The sequence below is a fragment of the Ranitomeya variabilis genome, chromosome 3 (assembly GCF_051348905.1).
Source record: "Ranitomeya variabilis isolate aRanVar5 chromosome 3, aRanVar5.hap1, whole genome shotgun sequence".
In the NCBI taxonomy this organism is placed as follows: Eukaryota; Metazoa; Chordata; class Amphibia; order Anura; family Dendrobatidae; genus Ranitomeya; species Ranitomeya variabilis.
In genome coordinates this window covers 161727008-161746985 of record NC_135234.1, presented here as the reverse complement: position 1 = coordinate 161746985, position 19978 = coordinate 161727008, and the positions used below count along the sequence as shown (strand labels likewise).

General features: G+C 42.0%; 1 protein-coding gene across 8 annotated transcripts in view; it reads right to left on the bottom strand.

Annotated features, from left to right (window-relative positions):
* Positions 1 to 19978, bottom strand: part of USP9X (ubiquitin specific peptidase 9 X-linked) — a 212878-nt gene that overhangs the window by 81476 nt on the left and 111424 nt on the right. For 5 of the 8 annotated variants that reach the window (XM_077294792.1, XM_077294795.1, XM_077294800.1 and 2 more), the window contains exons 9-16: positions 19743 to 19881; positions 14252 to 14404; positions 13973 to 14077; positions 6855 to 7070; positions 6597 to 6733; positions 4101 to 4234; positions 3866 to 3953; positions 2856 to 3198 (exon numbers count right to left, since the gene is read on the bottom strand). In XM_077294792.1, the coding sequence (XP_077150907.1) occupies positions 2856 to 3198; positions 3866 to 3953; positions 4101 to 4234; positions 6597 to 6733; positions 6855 to 7070; positions 13973 to 14077; positions 14252 to 14404; positions 19743 to 19881 (1315 nt within the window). The remainder of the gene's footprint in view (positions 1 to 2855; positions 3199 to 3865; positions 3954 to 4100; positions 4235 to 6596; positions 6734 to 6854; positions 7071 to 13972; positions 14078 to 14251; positions 14405 to 19742; positions 19882 to 19978) is intronic. The other 3 variants (XM_077294797.1, XM_077294799.1, XM_077294798.1) reach the window with 1 other exon arrangement.

The following is a 19978-nucleotide window of genomic DNA, read 5'->3' as shown; positions in this document are numbered from 1 at the left end:
AAAAAAACCCCAATACAACAAGCTATAACTACTGAGATTCAGAGCATCTGAACACGTTTGTAGGGCTCCGTCCATATTGCATGCTGTGACATTCTCAGATCGGTCTTAATAAAGCAATCCAATCATGACCTATAGTCCCCAATCTTCTGAGGTTTCGGTTATTACATCAACAATTACGCATTGTAACACAGCTTAACTTGCTGACAATTTTGACAGAATTAGTAAAGGAGACTTAATGTGAACAGACCATAAACATCAATGATAGTTTTTCTAGTATCTGGGGCTATTGTGGCGAAACAAAAGTAAAACAGTACAAGAAGAAAAAGTAATATTTTACTACTTTAACCAGCAGCTTTCACTAGGCGTTTGTCCGCTCAGGAAATAGCATTATTACAGGAACCACAGCAATAATACAGAGCGCTTTAAAAACGCTTACCATAAAATGGTATCATTCAGGACACATTTAAAAGGGTTGTTCATTTTATTTTTTTTAGAATATAAACTAAAAACCTGTTCAAGCAGGCACTCCAGTGCAGCTAATCCTGCACTATGTACGACTGCTTTGTGCAATTACTAGCCTAAGCCGTAATACAGTGCTAAGTATGCAACCAATGCAGCATGCAATCAGGTGTTACCCAGTATCTCGCTGCTGTGGCGAACTACTGGCCTCAGATGTGATACCCATGTCCAGAAGTAAACCAAGGCTATTGGGGACTCGAGGAGTTAACACAACTCGGGACTTCACAACACGTCGCTCCTACATAGCAGAATTCAGATTAATGCAGTCCCATTGTGACATGCACAGTACTGCCACAAGTAAAAAAAAAAAAAAAATTCAACTGGTTCTGACTGACTTACTTCTTGCATAACTTAGGCTACTTTCACACTAGCGTTAACTGCAATCCGTCACAATGCGTTGTTTGGCAGAAAAAAACGCATCCTGCAAAAGTGCTTGCAGGATGCGTTTTTTGTCCATAGACTAACATTAACTACGCATTGCGACGAATTGACACGTCGCAACCGTCGTGCGACGGTTGCGCCGTGTTGTGGCGGACCGTCGGCTGCAAAAAACGCTACATGTAACGTTTTTTGCTGCCGACGGTCCACTTTTTCCGACCGCGCATGCGCGGCCGGAACTCCGCCCCCACCTCCCCGCACATCACAATGGGGCGGCGGATGCGCTGGAAAAATGCATCCGCTGCCCCCGTTGTGCGGCGCAGAGAACGCTAGCGTCGGTAACCTCGGCCCGACGCTAGTGTGAAAGTAGCCTTAATGAGTCGCAGTGCGACTCCATTTACTTCATTATGCTGTGATGCAGCAGCAACTTGGGCTACTTTCACACTAGCGTCGGGCCGAGGTTACCGACGCTAGCGTTCTCTGCGCCGCACAACAGGGGCAGCGGATGCATTTTTCCAGCGCATCTGCCGCCCCATTGTGAGGTGCGGGGAAGTGCGGGGAGGTGGGGGCGGAGTTCCGGCCGCGCATGCGCGGTCGGAAAAAGCGGACCGTCGGCAGCAAAAAAGTTACATGTAGCATTTTTTGCAGCCGACGGTCCGCCACAACACGGCGCAACCGTCGCACGACGGTTACGTGTGTCAATTCGTCGCAATGCGTTGTTAATGTTAGTCTATGGACACAAAACGCATTGTGACGGATTGCAGTTAACGCTAGTGTGAAAGTAGCCTTAGATGAATCTTTAGCACTGCAACTCGTGTTGCAGCCAGAGATGTGAGAAAACCAAGAAACATGGAGTACAAAGAAACCACCAATAAAAGTAAAAATGCAAGAAATTTTATTAGACAAAAATACATAAATGGAATAAAATATAAGCCATACATAATAGCACTAGGAGGGGAACAGGTGTGGAGACATGCTGATACAGCAGGGAGAAGAACCCGAACACAATGAGAACCAGAAGTAAGGGCACCCACCATAAGAACAGATATAGCAATAAGCAATGATAAGCAATAATGAATATAAAGCAATGGCAAGTACAATAATGCTGGTAACTAATCAAAAGTAAATCAATACATGTAACACCAGACATATGTGCCCCCCAAAGGTTAGTCCCGCTTACCTATTGTAACTGGTAGTGTCCGTGCGTCTCCCTGCTGGCCCCCTTGACGCATGTTTCGCAGAGATGCTTTTTTAAATGCTTCAGATGCTCTTTTTACACAAAAGAACCCCCTCTCTGCAAAACACACGTCAAGGGGGCCAGCAGGGAGACGCACGGACACTACCAGCTACAATAGGTAAGCGGGACTAACCTTTGGGGGGCATATATGTCTGGTGTTATATGTATTGATTTACTTTTGACTAGTTACCAGCATTATTGTACTTGCCATTGCTTAAATTCATTATTGCTTATTGCTATATGTATTCTTATGGTGGGTGCCCTTGCTTACTTCTGGTTCTCATTGTGTCCGGTTTCCTCTCCCCGCTGTATCAGCATGTCTCCACACATGTTCCCCCTCCTAGCGCTATTATGTATGGCTTATATTTTATTCCATTTATGTATTTTTGTATAATACAATTTCTTGCATATTCACTTTTATTGCTCCTTGGTGGTTTCTTTGCACTCCACGTTTCTTGGTTTTCACATTTCTGGGAGTATTCCATCAGCTATTATTTTTTGCATTAATGCATTTACTTTAGGAGCAAGGTCTTTACCTCTCTCAGCCCTGGTGTTATAAATTGCTTTGACTTTTGTTCTACGCCAGAGAGGTGAGTAGCATTGCTTTACCACAATCCCTGTCTCTTGGAGAAACACATAACAATTTTGGACAACCTAGTAAAGACATCAGGATCTTCGTTTTGCTGTACTTAATGTGGTGATGAAAGCTGAAGACACTCACCCTCCAAAGATAGTCAAGTCCTATGAGCTCCAGGTCATCCATCATGTAAGCTCGCCGCTTCGCTACAAGCTTCCCTTCCCGGCAGTTAACAGCTTTGAAAAAACGTTCAAAGCATTTCATGCCATTTTCTGTTAAGAGCGAGGGATCGAGCTGCAGCACATTGTTTTCAAAGAAGTCTTTATTAATATCCGGATCCAGGTCTGGCTCATCACCCATCAACTTGGAATACCACTTGAAACAGGCTTCACGATCACAAAGGTACACGGCATTTTCAGCTAAACACTTCCAGATTTGTTTCGCCTGAGGGGCACAAAGCCAGAGCTGACCATCCTTCAATAGAAATCTGTTTTAAAAAGGTAGAGAAAAAAAACACACATTTTAAACCAATACTGATGAAAGAAATAATTTTGGAAATAATTTTAAAGGGTCTGTGTCAATAATGAAATGACAGTACATAATTGATGGCAAGCACTGGCACACAGGGCCCACAATCTTCATTTTTCATCTGTCAGTGTACACATCACATTTCACAGGTAAAGCTGCAGATGTTAACCCTGCGTGTCCAAAGTGCTTCATAATCAGGCAGGGGCTCTGGGCCACAGTATTGCCCGACTCCATTACACAGTGTTCCAGAAACTGTCAGAAGTTTTTCCAGCAGAGGTCACTGACAAGGCATGAATAGGGTCTTATTTTTAGTTTGTTAATCTGCAATGGTCGATACGTAAACCTGTTGTCCACGAATCCTCTAGAAGCGTAAAGAGTTGTTAATATTCCAACACTATGTGAATTAAGTTTTTCTTTTTTGGGGGTGGAGGCTGACCCATAAAATAACTTCAGGAAAATGCCCAAGGTGAGCAAATCCATGCACAGTTGCAAATATTAAAATATGGCAAACATACAGTTGATACAATTATTTCGCTGTCCACTAAAATGTAATTATACCAAAAGTGCACGACCTCCACAGTGAGAGAAAAGTAAAATCCTTGGAAGACTGTTCTCTACAAAATTACCTTAAAAAATTTAGCCTTTCCTGGACTTCTTGTACATGACTGTAGCGACTGCTCGGCCTTACTGTCTGTGGATCGTACTCTCCATGTTCTTCAACAGAAAACAAATGGAAACAGCAACTGAGGTCATTTCAGCAACTGCAACATTTTGCTTCAACATAAAGGTGAATTATAAAGGGTGATAATATCTTTACAAAGATTAAAGAGATTTCTGGAAATTTGATTAAATGTCACTTACCTTTTGAGTACTGTCGCATACTGTCCATGTAGGAAGAGAGATTTTCAGCAACTAAAGTGACGAGGGCATGGTTATGCTGGAGCTGGTTAATTAAATCATGACGGTAGAACACATGAGGGCTGCGCTGCGTCTGACTAAAAGGAGACAATTACAACAAATGACTATATTCCTATAGTGAAGACAAAGTTCTGACTCGAGTTGGCGCGAATCGATTCACAGGACCTAATCCAGCAGACAGATCAGTCATCTGAGGCCGCTGAATGGTAAAGTTAAGAACTACCTCCAGACCATATCCTTGACTCTTGGTTCGTCGGGCTGGTGCTACATTGCAGTGTATTTAACATATGTTGAGGACAGCCAGCTAATAAAAACGAGGCATGGATATGGCAGGTAGGTAGGAGACTGTTGACAGGGCCACAGATTATTAATGATGCAGCTGGACCGCTTACTGTGAATCAGTTTGCACCATCTCCAGTTCTGACCAATTGACATGTACACTATAAAGTCTTTTTCACACTGCAGTATTTTACACTAGTATTGTACAGAGTAAGAATCTCATGGATAGATTTGCACTTCGGAGTTTCGCGTACATGCTCCACTCTTCGTTTTGGCTTACAATTACCGACACAAATACAGCCATGTGAAGGATCCCTCACTCCAAACATTTACCTCAATTGTTAGAGGAAAATACATTTGGCATAATACAAAACTACCACTATATTTTTCACTATACAACATATATTTCATAGTGAAAACTTTTTTTTTTATGTTTTCTTAAAGATACTGACATCAGAAAGCTTCTCAGATCAGGGACAAATTGTATTACACTGTGTTCCAAATTATTATGCAAATTGGATTTAAGTGTCATAAAGATTTAATTGTTTTGTTTTTCAAATAAACTCGTGGATGGTATTGTGTCTCAGGGCTCAATGGATCACTGAAATCAATCTTAAACACATGTGATAATAGGTTTTCCAGGTGATTCTAATTAAAGGAAAACTACTTAAAAATGATGTTCCACATTATTAAGCAGGTCACAGTTTTCAAGTAACATGGGAAAGAAAAAGGATCTCTCTGCTTCTGAAAAGCATCAAATAGTGCAATGCCTTGGTGAAGGGATGAAAACATTAGAAATTTTCCAAAAACTTAAGCGTGATCATCGTACTGTTAAGAGATTTGTGGCTGTATCTGAGCACAAATGTGTTTGTGCTGATAAAGGCATAATGAGGAAGATTTCTGCCAGGCAAGTTCATCGGATTAAGAGAGCAGCTGCTAAAAAGCCATTACAAAGCAGCAAACAGATATTGGAAGCTGCTGGTGCCTCTGGAGTCCCTCGAACCTCAAGGTGTAGGCTCCTTCAAAGGCTTGCTGTGGTGCACAAACCAACTATTCGGCCACCCTTAAACAGTGTTCACAAGCAGAAATGGTTGTATTGGGCCCACACATACATGAAGACTAATTACCAAACAGTCTTGCTTACTGATAAGTGTTGAGCAACCCTGGATGGTCCAGATGGATGGAGTAGTAGATGGTTGGTGGATGGCTACCATGTCCCAACAAGGCTGCAACGTCAGCGAGGAGGTGGAGGAGTCCTGTTTTGGGCCAGAATCATGGGAAACAGCTGGTAACGCCCTTTAAGATTCCTGAAGGTGTGAAAATGACCTCTGCAAAGTATACTGTATAGAGTTTCTGACTGACAACTTTCCTCCATGGTATAAAAAGCAGAAACGTGCCTTCAGGAGCAAAATCATCTTCATGCTGACAATGCCCCATCTCATGCTGCAAAGAATACCTCTGAGTCATTGGCTGCTATGGGCATAAAAGGAGATAAACTCATGGTGTGGCCACCATCTTCCCCTGACCTCAACCCTATAGAGAACCTTTGGAGGATCATCAAGCAAAAGATCTATGAGGGCGGGAGGCAGTTCACATCAAAACAGCAGCTCTGGGAGGCTGTTCTGACTTCATGCAAAGAAATACAAGCAGAAACTCCCCAAAAACTCACAAGTTCAATGGATTAAGAATTATGAAGGTGATATCAAAGAAGGGTCCTATGTTAACATGTAACTTGGCCTGTTGGGAGGTTCTGGAGCTAAATAGCTTTTTTGTTCAGTGAATGTGACCTCCTAATGCTGCAAATTCCACAAATGAGCATTTTCAGTTCTTTAAAACAGATCAAATGTTTAGAAATTCTACTGTGCCTAATAATTTGGAACAGTGCATTTTGAGTTTTTATTCATTTTGGAGATTATACTGTTATCATTGGGAGGTTTCTTCAATAAAATTCGATGTATAATCTAACGGGTGATGACTTATTAGACTGACTGTCATTTGCACTGACCATTTAGGAAAATCCGAGAAAAATATCATTTGCATAATAATTTGGAACATAGTGTATATACGAGAATCAGCTCAGAAATCTGAAGTCTATCTTTAATCAAAAGAATAAAAGTTACGTCTAACAAAGAAAAGACCTCCTTTCACATTACTATTTACCTCAAGTTTTGAGGCGCTTCACCAAATAAACTGCAAATTTCTCTAATTTGTTTAAGTGCTGGAATGACCCACTTGTCGTTTGTACGCAATTCTTCTATAAAACGATCTATCCACTGAATTTTTTGGGTGTCTCGATCCTGTATAGGCAAAAAACAGGTTTATGTTTAATTGTGGCACACAACATGAGATGGTGTAACTTGGATGGGTGGTAATTGCCAAAAACCCAGAAAATACCCAAGAAAAAAAATATGAACTCACTTTACCCACCTGCGAGCAGCTGTAGTCCAAAATTTTAATATGAGCACTCAAGGCTTGGTCCATTATATCAACGGGTACATCATCACTGTGAGCCAAATTCCATAAGAGATTTAACACTTTGTGAGCCATCACACCATCCTTGTCGTCTTCTGCTAGTCGTCGTATCAGCTCCAGTAATTTTTCACGTTGTTTTTTACTTGCATTTGTCCAACTAGCCTAGAAACACAAGACAAGTCAAAATTAGCAGTGTGCCATGTAAATGCATTTTTAACATCCAGGACAATGTTTCTACACGTGTGCAAGTTTCACCAATCTACTATATAATTGTCTAAGGGTCACTTCCACCTGTCCTTCTGTCTGATACGGATATTCATTGGTCGCGGCCTCTGTCTGTCATGGAAATCCAAGTCGCTGATTGGTCGTGGCAAGACGCCCACGACTAGGGTTGAGCGAAACGGGTCGTTCATTTTCATAAGTCGCCGACTTTTGGCAAAGTCGGCGTCTCATGAAACCCGACCCGATCCCTGGGCGGGGTCGGCCATCCGGTATACGATCTTGGCGCCAAAGTCGCGTTTCGTATGACGCGTTTAGCGCCATTTGTTCAGCCAATGAATGAGCGTGGGCAGAGTGATGACATAGGTCTTAGGGGAGTGAACGCCTATCGTCATGTTATCGCTTGTAATTTTCTGGAGAGAGAGGGGGAGAGAGAGGGGGGGAGAGAGAGAGAGAGAGAGAGAGAGCGAGAGAGAGAGAGAGAGAGTGAGAGAGAATGAATAAATAAAAAAGAAAAAATTTCCTTCATTGGGTTTCGTGTTTCGGCCGAAACCCGACTTTTCACGGTGGTCGGCCGATTTCACTCGACCCGACTTTTAAGACAGTCGGGTTTCACAAAACCAGAATCGACCATTGCCACGACCAATCAGCGACGGCCATAGTCTGGCAGCGAAATGGCCGCTGCTTTACTGCCCTGCAGTAAGCGCTAAGCGCTCACACAGGGTTAATGCCAGCGTTAACGGACCGCGGTGTAACGCACTCCGTTAACGCAGCTATTAACCCCTTTCTGTCATTGGACGTACTATTCCGTCCATGTGGGGTGGGCCCTACTTCCCAAGGACGGAATAGTACGTCCAGCACGATCGGCCGCGCTCACGGGGGGAGCGCGGCCGATCGCGGCCGGGTGTCAGCTGACTATCGCAGCTGACATCCGGCACTATGTGGACCGCCCCCGGCACATTAACCCCTGGCACACCGCGATCAAACATGATCGCGGTGTACCGGCGGTATAGGGAAGCATTGCGCAGGGAGGGGGCTCCCTGCGTGCTTCCCTGAGACCCCCGGAGCAACGCGATGTGATCGCGTTGCTCCGAGGGTCTCCTACCTCCTTCCTCGCTGCAGGTCCCGGATCCAAGATGGCCGCGGCATCCGGGTCCTGCAGGGAAGGAGGTGGCTTACCGAGTGTCTGCTCAGTGCAGACACTTGGTAAGCCTGCAGCCCTGCACAGCAGTTCGCAGATCTGGCAGAGTGCTGTGCACACTGCCAGATCAATAATCTGTGATGTCCCCCCCTGGGACAAAGTAAAAAAGTTTAAAAAAAATGTCCACATGTGTAAAAAAAAAAAATAAAAAAAAAATTCCTAAATAAATAAAAAAAATTATTCCCATAAATACATTTCTCTATCTAAATAAAAAAAAAATCAAACAATAAAAGTACACATATTTAGTATCGCCGCGTCCGTAACGACCCCACCTATAAAACTACATAACTAGTTAACCCCTTCAGTGAACACCGTAAAAAAAAAAAAAAAAAAAAAAAAAACGAGGCAAAAAACAACGCTTTATTCTCATACCGCCAATCAAAAAGTGGAATAACACGCGATCAAAAAGACAGATAAAAATAACCATGGTACCGCTGAAAACTTCATCTTGTCCCGCAAAAAACGAGGTGCCATACACCATCATCAGCGAAAAAATAAAAAAGTTATAGTCCTCAGAATAAAGCGATGCCAAAATAATTATTTTTTCTATAAAATAGCTTCTATCGTATAAAAGCGCCAAAACATAAAAAAATGATGTAAATGAGATATCGCTGTAATCGTACTGACCCGAAGAATAAAAATGCTTTATCAATTTCACCAAACGCGGAACGGTATAAACGCCTCCCCCAAAAGAAATTAATGAATAGCTGGTTTTTGGTCATTCTGCCTCACAAAAATCGGAATAAAAAGCGATCAAAAAATCTCCCGTGCCCGAACATGTTACCAATAAAAACGTCAACTCGTCCCGCAAAAAACAAGACCTCACATGACTCTGTGGACTCAAATATGGAAAAATTATAGCTCTCAAAATGTGGTAACGCAAAAAATATTTTTTGCAATAAAGCGTCTTTCAGTGTGTGACGGCTGCCAATCATAAAAATCCGCTAAATAACCCGCTATAAAAGTAAATCAAACCCCCCTTCATCACCCGCTTAGGCTACGTTCACATTTGCGTTGTGCGCCGCAGCGTCGGCGACGCAACACACAACGCAGGAACACCGCATGCACACCGCATGCACAACGCTGCGTTTTGCGACGCATGCGTCCTTTTTTTGCTTGATTTTGTACGCACAAAAAATGCAACTTGCTGCGTCCTCTGCGCCATGACGCGTGCGCCGCAGTGACGCATGCGTCGCAAAACGCAAGTGCAACGCATGTCTATGCGCCCCCATGTTAAATAAAGGGGCGCATGACGCATGCGGCGACGCTGCGGCGCAGAACGCTAATGTGAACGTAGCCTTAGGGAAAAATTAAAAAAAATTAAAAAAATTTATTTATTTCCATTTTCCCATTAGGGTTAGGGCTACATTTAGGGTTGGGGCTAAAGTTAGGGTTAGGGTTGGGGCTAAAGTTAGGGTTTGGATTACATTTACGGTTGGGAATAGGGTTGGGATTAGGGTTAGGGGTGTGTCTGGGTTAGAGGTGTGGTTAGTGTTACCCTTGGGATTAGGGTTAGGGGTGTGTGTGGATTAGGGTTTCAGTTATAATTGGGGGGTTTCATCAACATCAGGGGCTCTCCAAACGTGACATGGCGTCCCATTTCAATTCCAGCCAATTCTGCGTTGAAAAAGTAAAACAGTGCTCCTTCCCTTCCAAGCTCTCCCGTGCGCCCAAACAGGGGTTTACCCCAACATATGGGGTATCAGCGTACTCGGAACACATTGGAGAACAACTTTTGGGGTCCAATTTCTCCTGTTACCCTTGGGAAAATACAAAACTGGGGCTAAAAATTTTTGTGGAAAAAATATTTTTTATTTGCATGGCTCTGCGTTATAAACTGTAGTGAAACACTAGGGGGTTCAAAGCTCTCACAACACATCTAGATGAGTTCCTTAGGGGGTCTACTTTCCAAAATGGTGTCACTTGTGGGGGGTTTCTACTGTTTAGGTACATTAGGGGCTCTGCAAACGCAATGTGACGCCTGCAAACCATTCCATCTGTCTGCATTCCAAATGGCGCTCCTTCCCTTCCGAGCCCTCCCATGCGCCCAAACGGTGGTTCCCCCCCACATATGGGGTATCAGCGTACTCAAGACAAATTGGACAACAACTTTTGGGGTCCAATTTCTCCTGTTACCATTGGGAAAATACAAAACTGGGGGCTAAAAAATAATTTTGGGGGGAAATTTTTTATTTTTTTATTTTCACGGCTCTGCGTTATAAACTGTAGTGAAACACTTGGGGGTTCAAAGTTCTCACAACACAACTAGATAAGTTCCTTGGGGGGTCTAGTTTCCAATATTGGGTCACTTGTGGGGGGCTTCTACTGTTTAGGAACATTAGGGGCTCTGTAAACGCAATGTGACGCCTGCAGACCAATCCATCTAAGTCTGCATTGCAAATGATGCTCCTTCCCTTCCGAGCTCTGCCATGCGCTCAAACGGTGGTTCCCCCCCAGATGTCAGGTATCAGCGTACTCAGGACAAATTGGACAACAATATATAGGGTCTAATTTCTCCTGTCACCCTTGGAAAAATACAAAACTGGGGGCTAAAAAATAATTTTTGTGGAAAAAAAAATATTTTTTATTTGCACGGCTCTGCGTTATAAACTGTAGTGAAACACTTAGGGGTTCAAATCTCTCACAACACATCTAGATGAGTTCCTTAGGGGGTCTACATTCCAAAATGGTGTCACTTGTGGGGGGTTTCAATGTTTAGGCACATCAGTGGCTCTCCAAACGCAACATGGCGTCCCATCTCAATTCCTGTCAATTTTGCAGTGAAAAGTCAAACGGCGCTCCTTCCCTTCCGAGCTCTCCCATGCGCCCAAACAGTGGTTTACCCCCACATATGGGGTATCAGCGTACTCAGGACAAATTGCACAACAACTTTTGTGGTCCAATTTCTTCTTACCCTTGGGAAAATAAAAAATTGGGGGCGAAAAGATCATTTTTGTGAAAAAATATGATTTTTTATTTTTACGGTCCTGCATTATAAACTTCTGTGAAGCACTTGGTGGGTCAAAGTGCTCACCACACATCTAGATAAGTTCCTTAGGGGGTCTACTTTCCAAAATGGTGTCACTTGTGGGGGGTTTCAATGTTTAGGCACATCAGTGGCTCTCCAAACGCAACATGGCGTCCCATCTCAATTACTGTCAATTTTTCAGTGAAAAGTCAAACGGCGCTCCTTCCCTTCCGAGCTCTCCCATGCACCCAAACAGTGGTTTACCCCCACATATGGGGTATCGGCGTACTCAGGACAAATTGTATAACATCTTTTGGGGTCCATTTGAATTAAATTGTGTGAAAAAAAGTTAAATGTTCATTTTTATTTAAACATTCCAAAAATTCCTGTGAAAGACCTGAAGGGTTAATAAACTTTTTGAATGTGGTTTTGAGCACCTTGAGGGGTGCAGTTTTTAGAATGGTGTCACACTTGGGTATTTTCTATCATATAGACCCCTCAAAATGACTTCAAATGAGATGTGGTCCCTAAAAAAAAATGGTGTTGTAAAAATGAGAAATTGCTGGTCAACTTTTAACCCTTATAACGCCCTAACAAAAAAAAATTTTGGTTCCAAAATGATGCTGATGTAAAGTAGACATGTGGGAAATGTTACTTATTAAGTATTTTGTGTGACATATCACTGTGATTTAATTGCATAAAAATTCAAATTTGGAAAATTGCGAAATTTTCAAAATTTTCACCAAATTTCCATTTTTTTCACAAATAAACGCAGGTAATATCAAAGAAATTTTACCACTATCATGAAGTACAATATGTCACGAGAAAACAATGTCAATCACCAGGATCCGTTGAAGCGTTCCAGAGTTATAACCTCATAAAGGGACAGTGGTCAGAATTGTAAAAATTGGCCCGGTCCATAACGTGCAAACCACCCTTGGGGGTGAAGGGGTTAACCCTGTGTGACCAACTTTTTACTATTGATGCTGCGTATGCAGCATCAATAGTAAAAAGATCTAATGTTACTAATAGTAATTTTAAAAAAAAGAAAAAAAAAAAAGGTTATTCTCACCTTCCGACGTCGCGCACTGTCCTCGGCAGTGCAAACGGCAGGTTCCGGTGCCAAAGATTCGAGAAGGACCTGCCATGACGTCACGGTCATGTGACCGCGACGTCGTTACAGGTCCTGCGCTCATACCAACCCTGGGACCGGAAGCTGGCGCGTGCACCACACACAGGCACCAGGACTTCAAGGGGCCTTCGGAAGGTGAGTATATGTTTATTTTTTATTTCAAGTCTTTAACCACGCATATAGTGCCCACATTGCTATATATTACGTGGGCTGTGTTACATACTGCGCGGGCTCTGTTATATACTACATCTCTGTGCTATATACTATATAGCTGGGCAACATACTACGTGACTGTGCACTATACTACGTGACTGTCGGTTCTGATATACTACGTCGACTGTGCAATATACTACGTGGCTCTGTTATATACTACATGGCTGTGCAATATACTAAGCTATGCAATATACTACGTGCCTCTACAATATACTACGTGAATATGTTATATACTACGTGGCTCTGCTATATACTACGTCGCTGACCAATATATTGCATAGCTGTGCAATACACTACGTAGCTGGGCAATACACTACGTGACTGTTATATACTACGTGGCTGTGCAATATACTACGTGCCTCTACAATACACTACGTGGCTATGTTATATACTACGTGACTCTGCTATATACTACGTGGCTGACCAATATACTACGTGCCTGTGCAATACACTACGTGGCTATGTTATATACTACGTAGCTATGTTATATACTACGTCACTGTGCAATATAGTACGTAGCCTGTGCAATATACTACCTACATATTCTAGAATACCCGATATGTTAGAATCGGGCCACCATCTAGTACAAAATATTGCCCTCTCAGTTACTGTGAAGGGTGGGCAAAGAAATGCAGTAGCAGTTTTAAATTGCAAAAACTTTCCAAGAAATGACAAACTCAGATTTTTTTTCTTTACTTTAAATGGATTAGGGATTTTAAATACTGCACTTTTCAGTATAACACGCACTTTTTCCCCTCAAAATTTTTTGGGAAAATGGGGGGTGCGTCTTATAGCCAAAATGTACTTACCAGGAGTGTGGTGGAAGCAGGAGTCAGGCGATTCTGCGGGCCCTGGGCTGGGAAAAGGGGGTGTTCGGTGGTTCAACGCTGCACGGCGATGATCTGACTCCTATCTTGGCAAAGATATTTCAAATCTGCATGTACCCAGCCTCCGGCGGCCATTTTCCCCAGATGTCACCAAACTGCAGCAATGCAAGTGTGGGGGCTCCGGGCTATCATAAAATTTCAGTGGAGCCCCCACACCACAGAGAACCGCTGCACCAGCCAGAGATGGAAGTCAGATCATTGCCGGACCACCAAACACCTCCTGTGACCCCACTCCATCAGCGCTGCCGATCCCCTCACCCCACCGGTAAGCTGAATTCGGACTTGTAAGATGGACCCCCATTTGACAAATTAATTTGTTCTCCAATTTCCTTCTGAAAATTTGGGGTGTGTCTTAGTCCGAAAAATATGGCATTTAAAAAAAAAAATAAAAATAAGCATAATGTGCGCATATTAAAACATTAGGAAGTATCTTAAAACATTTACCTTGAAACAATCGAAGAGGTGGTCAAGTTGTTCTGGGGAAAAATCCCATGCTAGCTTAGCAAGCAAGTCATGGACATTTTTTACAATGGCTTCATGTTTTCCTGCCTGAGAGAGAACAAACAAAGTGATGACAAGATCTTCATTTCCGATACGGGTCACAATAAGTTCAAGCAAGATTGAAACAAACATTCGCAGGCCAAATATATGGGAAGATTTAAAAAAACAAAAACAAAACAAAAACAAAACGCAGCACTAATCAAAGAGAGCAACAGTTTTTACCTGTGCTGCCCATATATTGTCAAGATCTTGTAATGTTAGGGCTTTTTCTTTGATGACAAATCTTAGAATTTTCTCCAGTTTCTCTACATACTGTGGCTGATGAAGACTATCCCGCAAAACAATAGATAGGATATTGTTCTGCTGAATCCATTCCTAGAACACAAGTACATTGATAAAATGGATCGGAAGGTTTTCAAGATCTTAAGTGGATAACAAAAGTCATTAAGAAGTACTTCTGAAAGCATAACCGCTATAAAGCATCCAACTCAAGTAATTCATCAAAGTGGACATCTGGGCTTTTTGTAGTTGGGCTGAAAGGTTTTTTAGCATTAGGATTGCAGCCAAGAACTTTTTGTTGCAATATATTCACAAATACATACAATTATCTATATTGTTATCAACTGCCTGCAATATAGCAGCAGCTGAACCCAGTATTACGGAGGCATAGTAGGAGAGATTAGCCAATATGTGCTGTGAATTTGTTTAGAAAAACTATTTTTTTTTTTTTTTTTTTTTAAGACATGTTGAAAACCTATAGCAAATAGCAAATCTCCTAAGCAATATTTGATATTTTATATACACTATATATAGTATATACAAAATGTATACAACACATGATAAAAAATGGTATGTGCTTGGTATACAGACTGCAGGAAACATCTGTTTCATGTTCGCAATCGGTTTTCAAATGGTATGTAATCGATGCCGTATCCAAAGATGGAGGTCTGTCTGACACCCAACACCCCCCACCAATCTCTCTCATAATTTCTGGCAGGTGACAGATGTATAGAGTATGGAGACAAACAAGTACAGATCCATACACAGATTACTGGTCACTCCTATGTAAAAGCTGATCGGTGGGAATGCCGGCTGTCTGACCCCCACCCATCTTACATACTAATGGTAGGATTACCTATCCTAAAAAAGTTAATCAGCAAATCTGGGTAAGGCACATAATATATGTGACAATATCAACAAAAATAGTTTGAATGTGCTAATCAATATACTAAACACATATACCTGCCAGACATTGTACAGACAGGACCATTCGGAAAGACACAAACACCATAAGAAAAGCCAAACTTAAAAATCATGCAGTTACCATCAAGATAAAGCCTTTATTAGACATATGGCTGGTATAAGGGTGGCATTGTGCAGGACCAGTGCACACATCACTGAGGTATATATAAATCTAGTAATTAGAAAAAAAAAAAAAAGGTATACAAATTTTAGCTGGCCACAACAAAGTCATATGACAACTGACATAAGGTAAGTATACGGGAATTAGAGTATAATATATTGCAAATCAAATCACAAGCCAACCATGTGTCTAATAAAGGTTTTTTTTTATCTGGATAACAGCATGATGACATTCACACTTCCGTTTTTTACAATCAGTCACAATAGGTCAAAATGTTGAAAAGACGTATCCTGTGCGAGACAACGACCTGTGATGACGTAGCGGTCTCACGAGACCGCTACGTCATCGGGTCATTTCGCAAGGCATCACTGGGAACGGGAGCATCGCGAGCATCGTGAAGGCTGCGGTGGACGCCGGAAGGTAAGAATATCACGTTTTTTTAAATTATTTTTAACATTACATCTTTTCACTATCTTTACTGCATAGGCAGCATCAATAGTAAAAAGAGAGAGTGAGAGAGAATTTCCCTGACGGGAAATTCTTCCTCGCATGCTCAGTTTCAAAAGATGGCATGCGTCGCTGGATTCCTGCTTTTCACAGTCAGCGACGGATCCTGCGTCCATAGGCTTCCATTATAGCTAGTGACTGACAGAGCAGGACCCATCGCTGAGCGATTTTCCGACGTACAACAAAAAAAACAAAATGTTCCTCTGTGCGTTGTCTCCGCCCGACAGACAGCGATTTTACAACGGTTCCAGTGCACGACGGATGAAACGGAAGGCCATCCGTCACAATCCGTAGCTAATACAAGTCTATGAGAAAAAAAACGGATCCAACAGAAACATTTGCTGGATCCGTTTTTGTTTTGTTTTTTTCCTTCACAAAACGACGCATTGTAATGGAAAAAGAAAGATGGAAGTGTGAAAGAGGCCTTAACGGTTCAGATTTTCTTTATTGATACTTCTAAGAAAAAGGAAGACAACTAGTGGAGAAAAGAAAAAAAACAAAAAACAACAAAAACTTTCAACCTTTTAAAATGTCAACTAGAAAAGCATAAAGACTTTTTTTTTTTTTAATGAAATATTTGTCAGTCATCAGTAGTGCAAACATGATTTTTCTTCACAGTAATCCTGATTTTATTGCAACTTGCTTGTGACCAGATGTCTGCACTACATAAATGGAAACGCTTATTTTGTTTAACCGCATATAAACCATATGGTTAGTGTAACAAATCTGCTGAATACTTCTAGAATATAGCATTCTCCAAAATTAACAGCCTGTAACTAGTTATATGTACAACAAAGAATAAGCTCTGAAGCTTTTCTGTAAAAAGAAAAAAATAAAAATAAAAAATAGCAAAAAGACAATTACCGTATATACTCAAGTATAAGCCGACCCGAAAATAAGCCTACCCCCCTAATTTTGCAACAAAAAAAACTGGGAAAACTTATTGACTCGAGTATAAGCCTAGTGTGGAAAATGCAGCAGCTACTGGTAAATGTCAAAAATAAAAATAGATACCAATAAAAGAAAAATTGAGACATCAGTAGGTTAAGTGTTTTTGAATATCCATATTGAATCAGGAGCCCCATATAATGTTCCATGCAGTTCTTTATGGCCCCATAGATGCCCCATATAATGTTCCATGCAGTTCTTTATGGCCCCATAGATGCCCCATATAATGCTCCATGCAGTTCTTTATGGCCCCATAGATGCTCCATATAATGTTCCATGCAGTTCTTTATGGCCCCATGTAATGCTCCATATAATGCTCCATGCAGTTCATTATGGCCCCATATAATGCTCCATGCAGTTCTTTATGGCCCCATATAATGCTCCATGCAGTTATGGCCCCATAGATGCTCCATATAATGCTCCATACAGCTCATTATGGCCCCATAGATGCTCCATATAATGCTCCATGCAGTTCTTTATGGCCCCATAGATGCCCCATGTAATGCTCCATGCAGTTCTTTATGGCCCCCATAGACGCTCCATATAGCATTGTAGCATTGTGCCACATGTAATGCTGCTGCACTAAAAAAAAATAATAATAAAAAAAAAATGACATACTCACCTCTCGTCGCTGCTCCTCAGCGTCCAGTCTCTCCGCACTGACTGTTCAGGCAGAGGGCGGCGCGCACACTAGTACGTCATCGCGCCCTCTGACTTGAGCAGTCACTGCAGAGGACGCGGAAGACGAGGCGGCGGTGGAAAGAGGGAAGGTAAATATGAAATACTCACCTGCTCCCGGCGCTCCTGACACGGTCCCTGCATGCCCCACGTCTCCGGGAGCGGCAGCAGCTTTTTCCTGTAGTGAGCGGTCACGTGGCACCGCTCATTACAGTAATGAATATGCGGCTCCACCCCTATGGGAGTGGAGTCCAAATTCATAACTTTAAAGGGCGGTACCAGTGACCGCTAAACAGGGGAAGAAGCTGCCACGCCCGAAGACCGTGGGACACGCAGGGACCGCGTCAGGAGCGCTGGGAGCAGGTGAGTATTTGACAGGCGTCGCTCCCCCTCACCCGCCGACCCCCCCGCCTTCCATGACTCGAGTATAAGCCGAGAGGGGCACTTTCAGCCCATTTTTTGGGGCTGAAAATCTCGGCTTATACTCCGAGTATATACGGTATTGTTTTCTCATAAAAAGGTATTGACTATCCTTTGCTATGAAATAATTGTATAAAATAAGGTTGTTCTAAATATTATTTCAGCATACTTTGGAGGAGGATTTTAAAGGAAATAGGTCAGTTGTAGGGATGAGTGCATAGCTGGAGATAACTCCATGCATGTGCTGTGACAGCCGCGACACAAGAAGCTGCGGAGCCGAACAGCAGATTATTGGGCGCTCCAGGTATCCAGGTTCCCGATGCAGCTATTTGGTAAGCGATATAGCTATTCGGATAAGGAGTTATCCGAAGCTATTCACTCAACCCCAATTCAGCAGATCCTGATGCTAGCAATGTGACACTTTACTGTTGCTGCCATTTTGCATAAAATCTGCTACATATTTAGCAGTTCTCTAAACGGTTAACTCTGTATAACCCCACTAACAGCTTTCTGTCTATGCACAGTGTATACAGAAACCTGTCAATCATTGCTGCAGTGGTTTAATACAGACCTCATGAATATGGAGGACTAAACTGGTAGTGAAAAACACTGCTCTTTAGAAACAGATCAAAACTGCAGCAAGCAGCCCAGTAAGGGACACCACTGGAATCACGGTTTCTGTCCCTACGAGAAGCTGCTCTCTCTAAATACAAAAACCATATGACAGATTCCCTCTAAATTGCTGCCAGGTGCAGGAAAAGAAAAAAAAAAAACAACATAAGGATAAGAGGAGCAATAGGAGTGACCAGAGCAATCCAAAAAATTGTGTGTGTGTGTGTGTGTGTGTGTGTGTGTGTGTGTGTGTGTGTGTGTGTGTATATATATGTATATATATATATATATATATATATATATATATATATATATATATATATATATATATATATATATATATATATATATATATATATATTTGCACAGGCGAAAAAGCTGTTCGGGAGGTTTACTAGAGTTGAGCGAATACGTTCTGAATCAGTCACCTACTTGTGTCGATTTTATGTTTGATGATCAGATCAGAACATATTCGGTAATTTTTACTCCCATTTACTTCGACGTATATTGCATAAAACAATATTCGCCGATCGTAATCAGAACCGAATTTTAAAAAATTCGCTCAACTCTACTTTTTACATCACCCCATCTTCCTTTTACACTACATGCTTTTTTTTTTTTATACTTTTTTACAGAGTCCCTTGCCTAAGCACTTATGAGGCTGTGAAGAGACCCATGGCCAGTTTATACATTGTGAACCATACTTTGACAGAGAAACATGGAATCCAGCCTAAATCTCTTTTAAGTGGTTACAGTCATAACAAAAAATGTGCATTTATCCATAAAAATTAAATGCTAAAAATCACTCTTAAATGCTTTCCTCCCCCTGTGTAAAATAAGCTTAATTTCACCTCCTGAACTGGCGCCATGCCAGTGATGTTGGCGCTGTGTCTGATGGCGTTCATGTGACATATCATGTGAACGCTGCAGCCAATCAGCAGTCGCTGACAGGCTGCAGCCTTTACTATTTGAACAGAGTGGACATCTGCGCTGACAGAATATCGATAAGCAGCAGCCGATAAGAAACTGATGATTTATGCCAGCACTGGGAGACCCGGAGCCAGTGCAGGTGGAGAATATAGCTTTACTTATGGGTTTCGGGTTTCGAGCAAGGGGGCTGTCCAAATAGTGTCCAGTTTAATTAAATTCTTCATTCAATATTCCAACAATTAAAGTTGTACTCACTGCCATCCGTTCTGCCGTCAACCACTCCTCCTCCTCCGGATTGCCATGTCTGTGCGTGTAGTACGAGACGCTTGATATAACTTTGTTCACTTCATTAAGTGCATTCATTTTTCCATTGAAGGATGAAATTTGTAATAACCTAAAACAAAGCGTTACATTAATACATTTTTTTTAAATTTATAGGGGTAACTTAAAAGCTTGTAGCACTACAGTTCCTGGCACTTCATTTTTTTTGT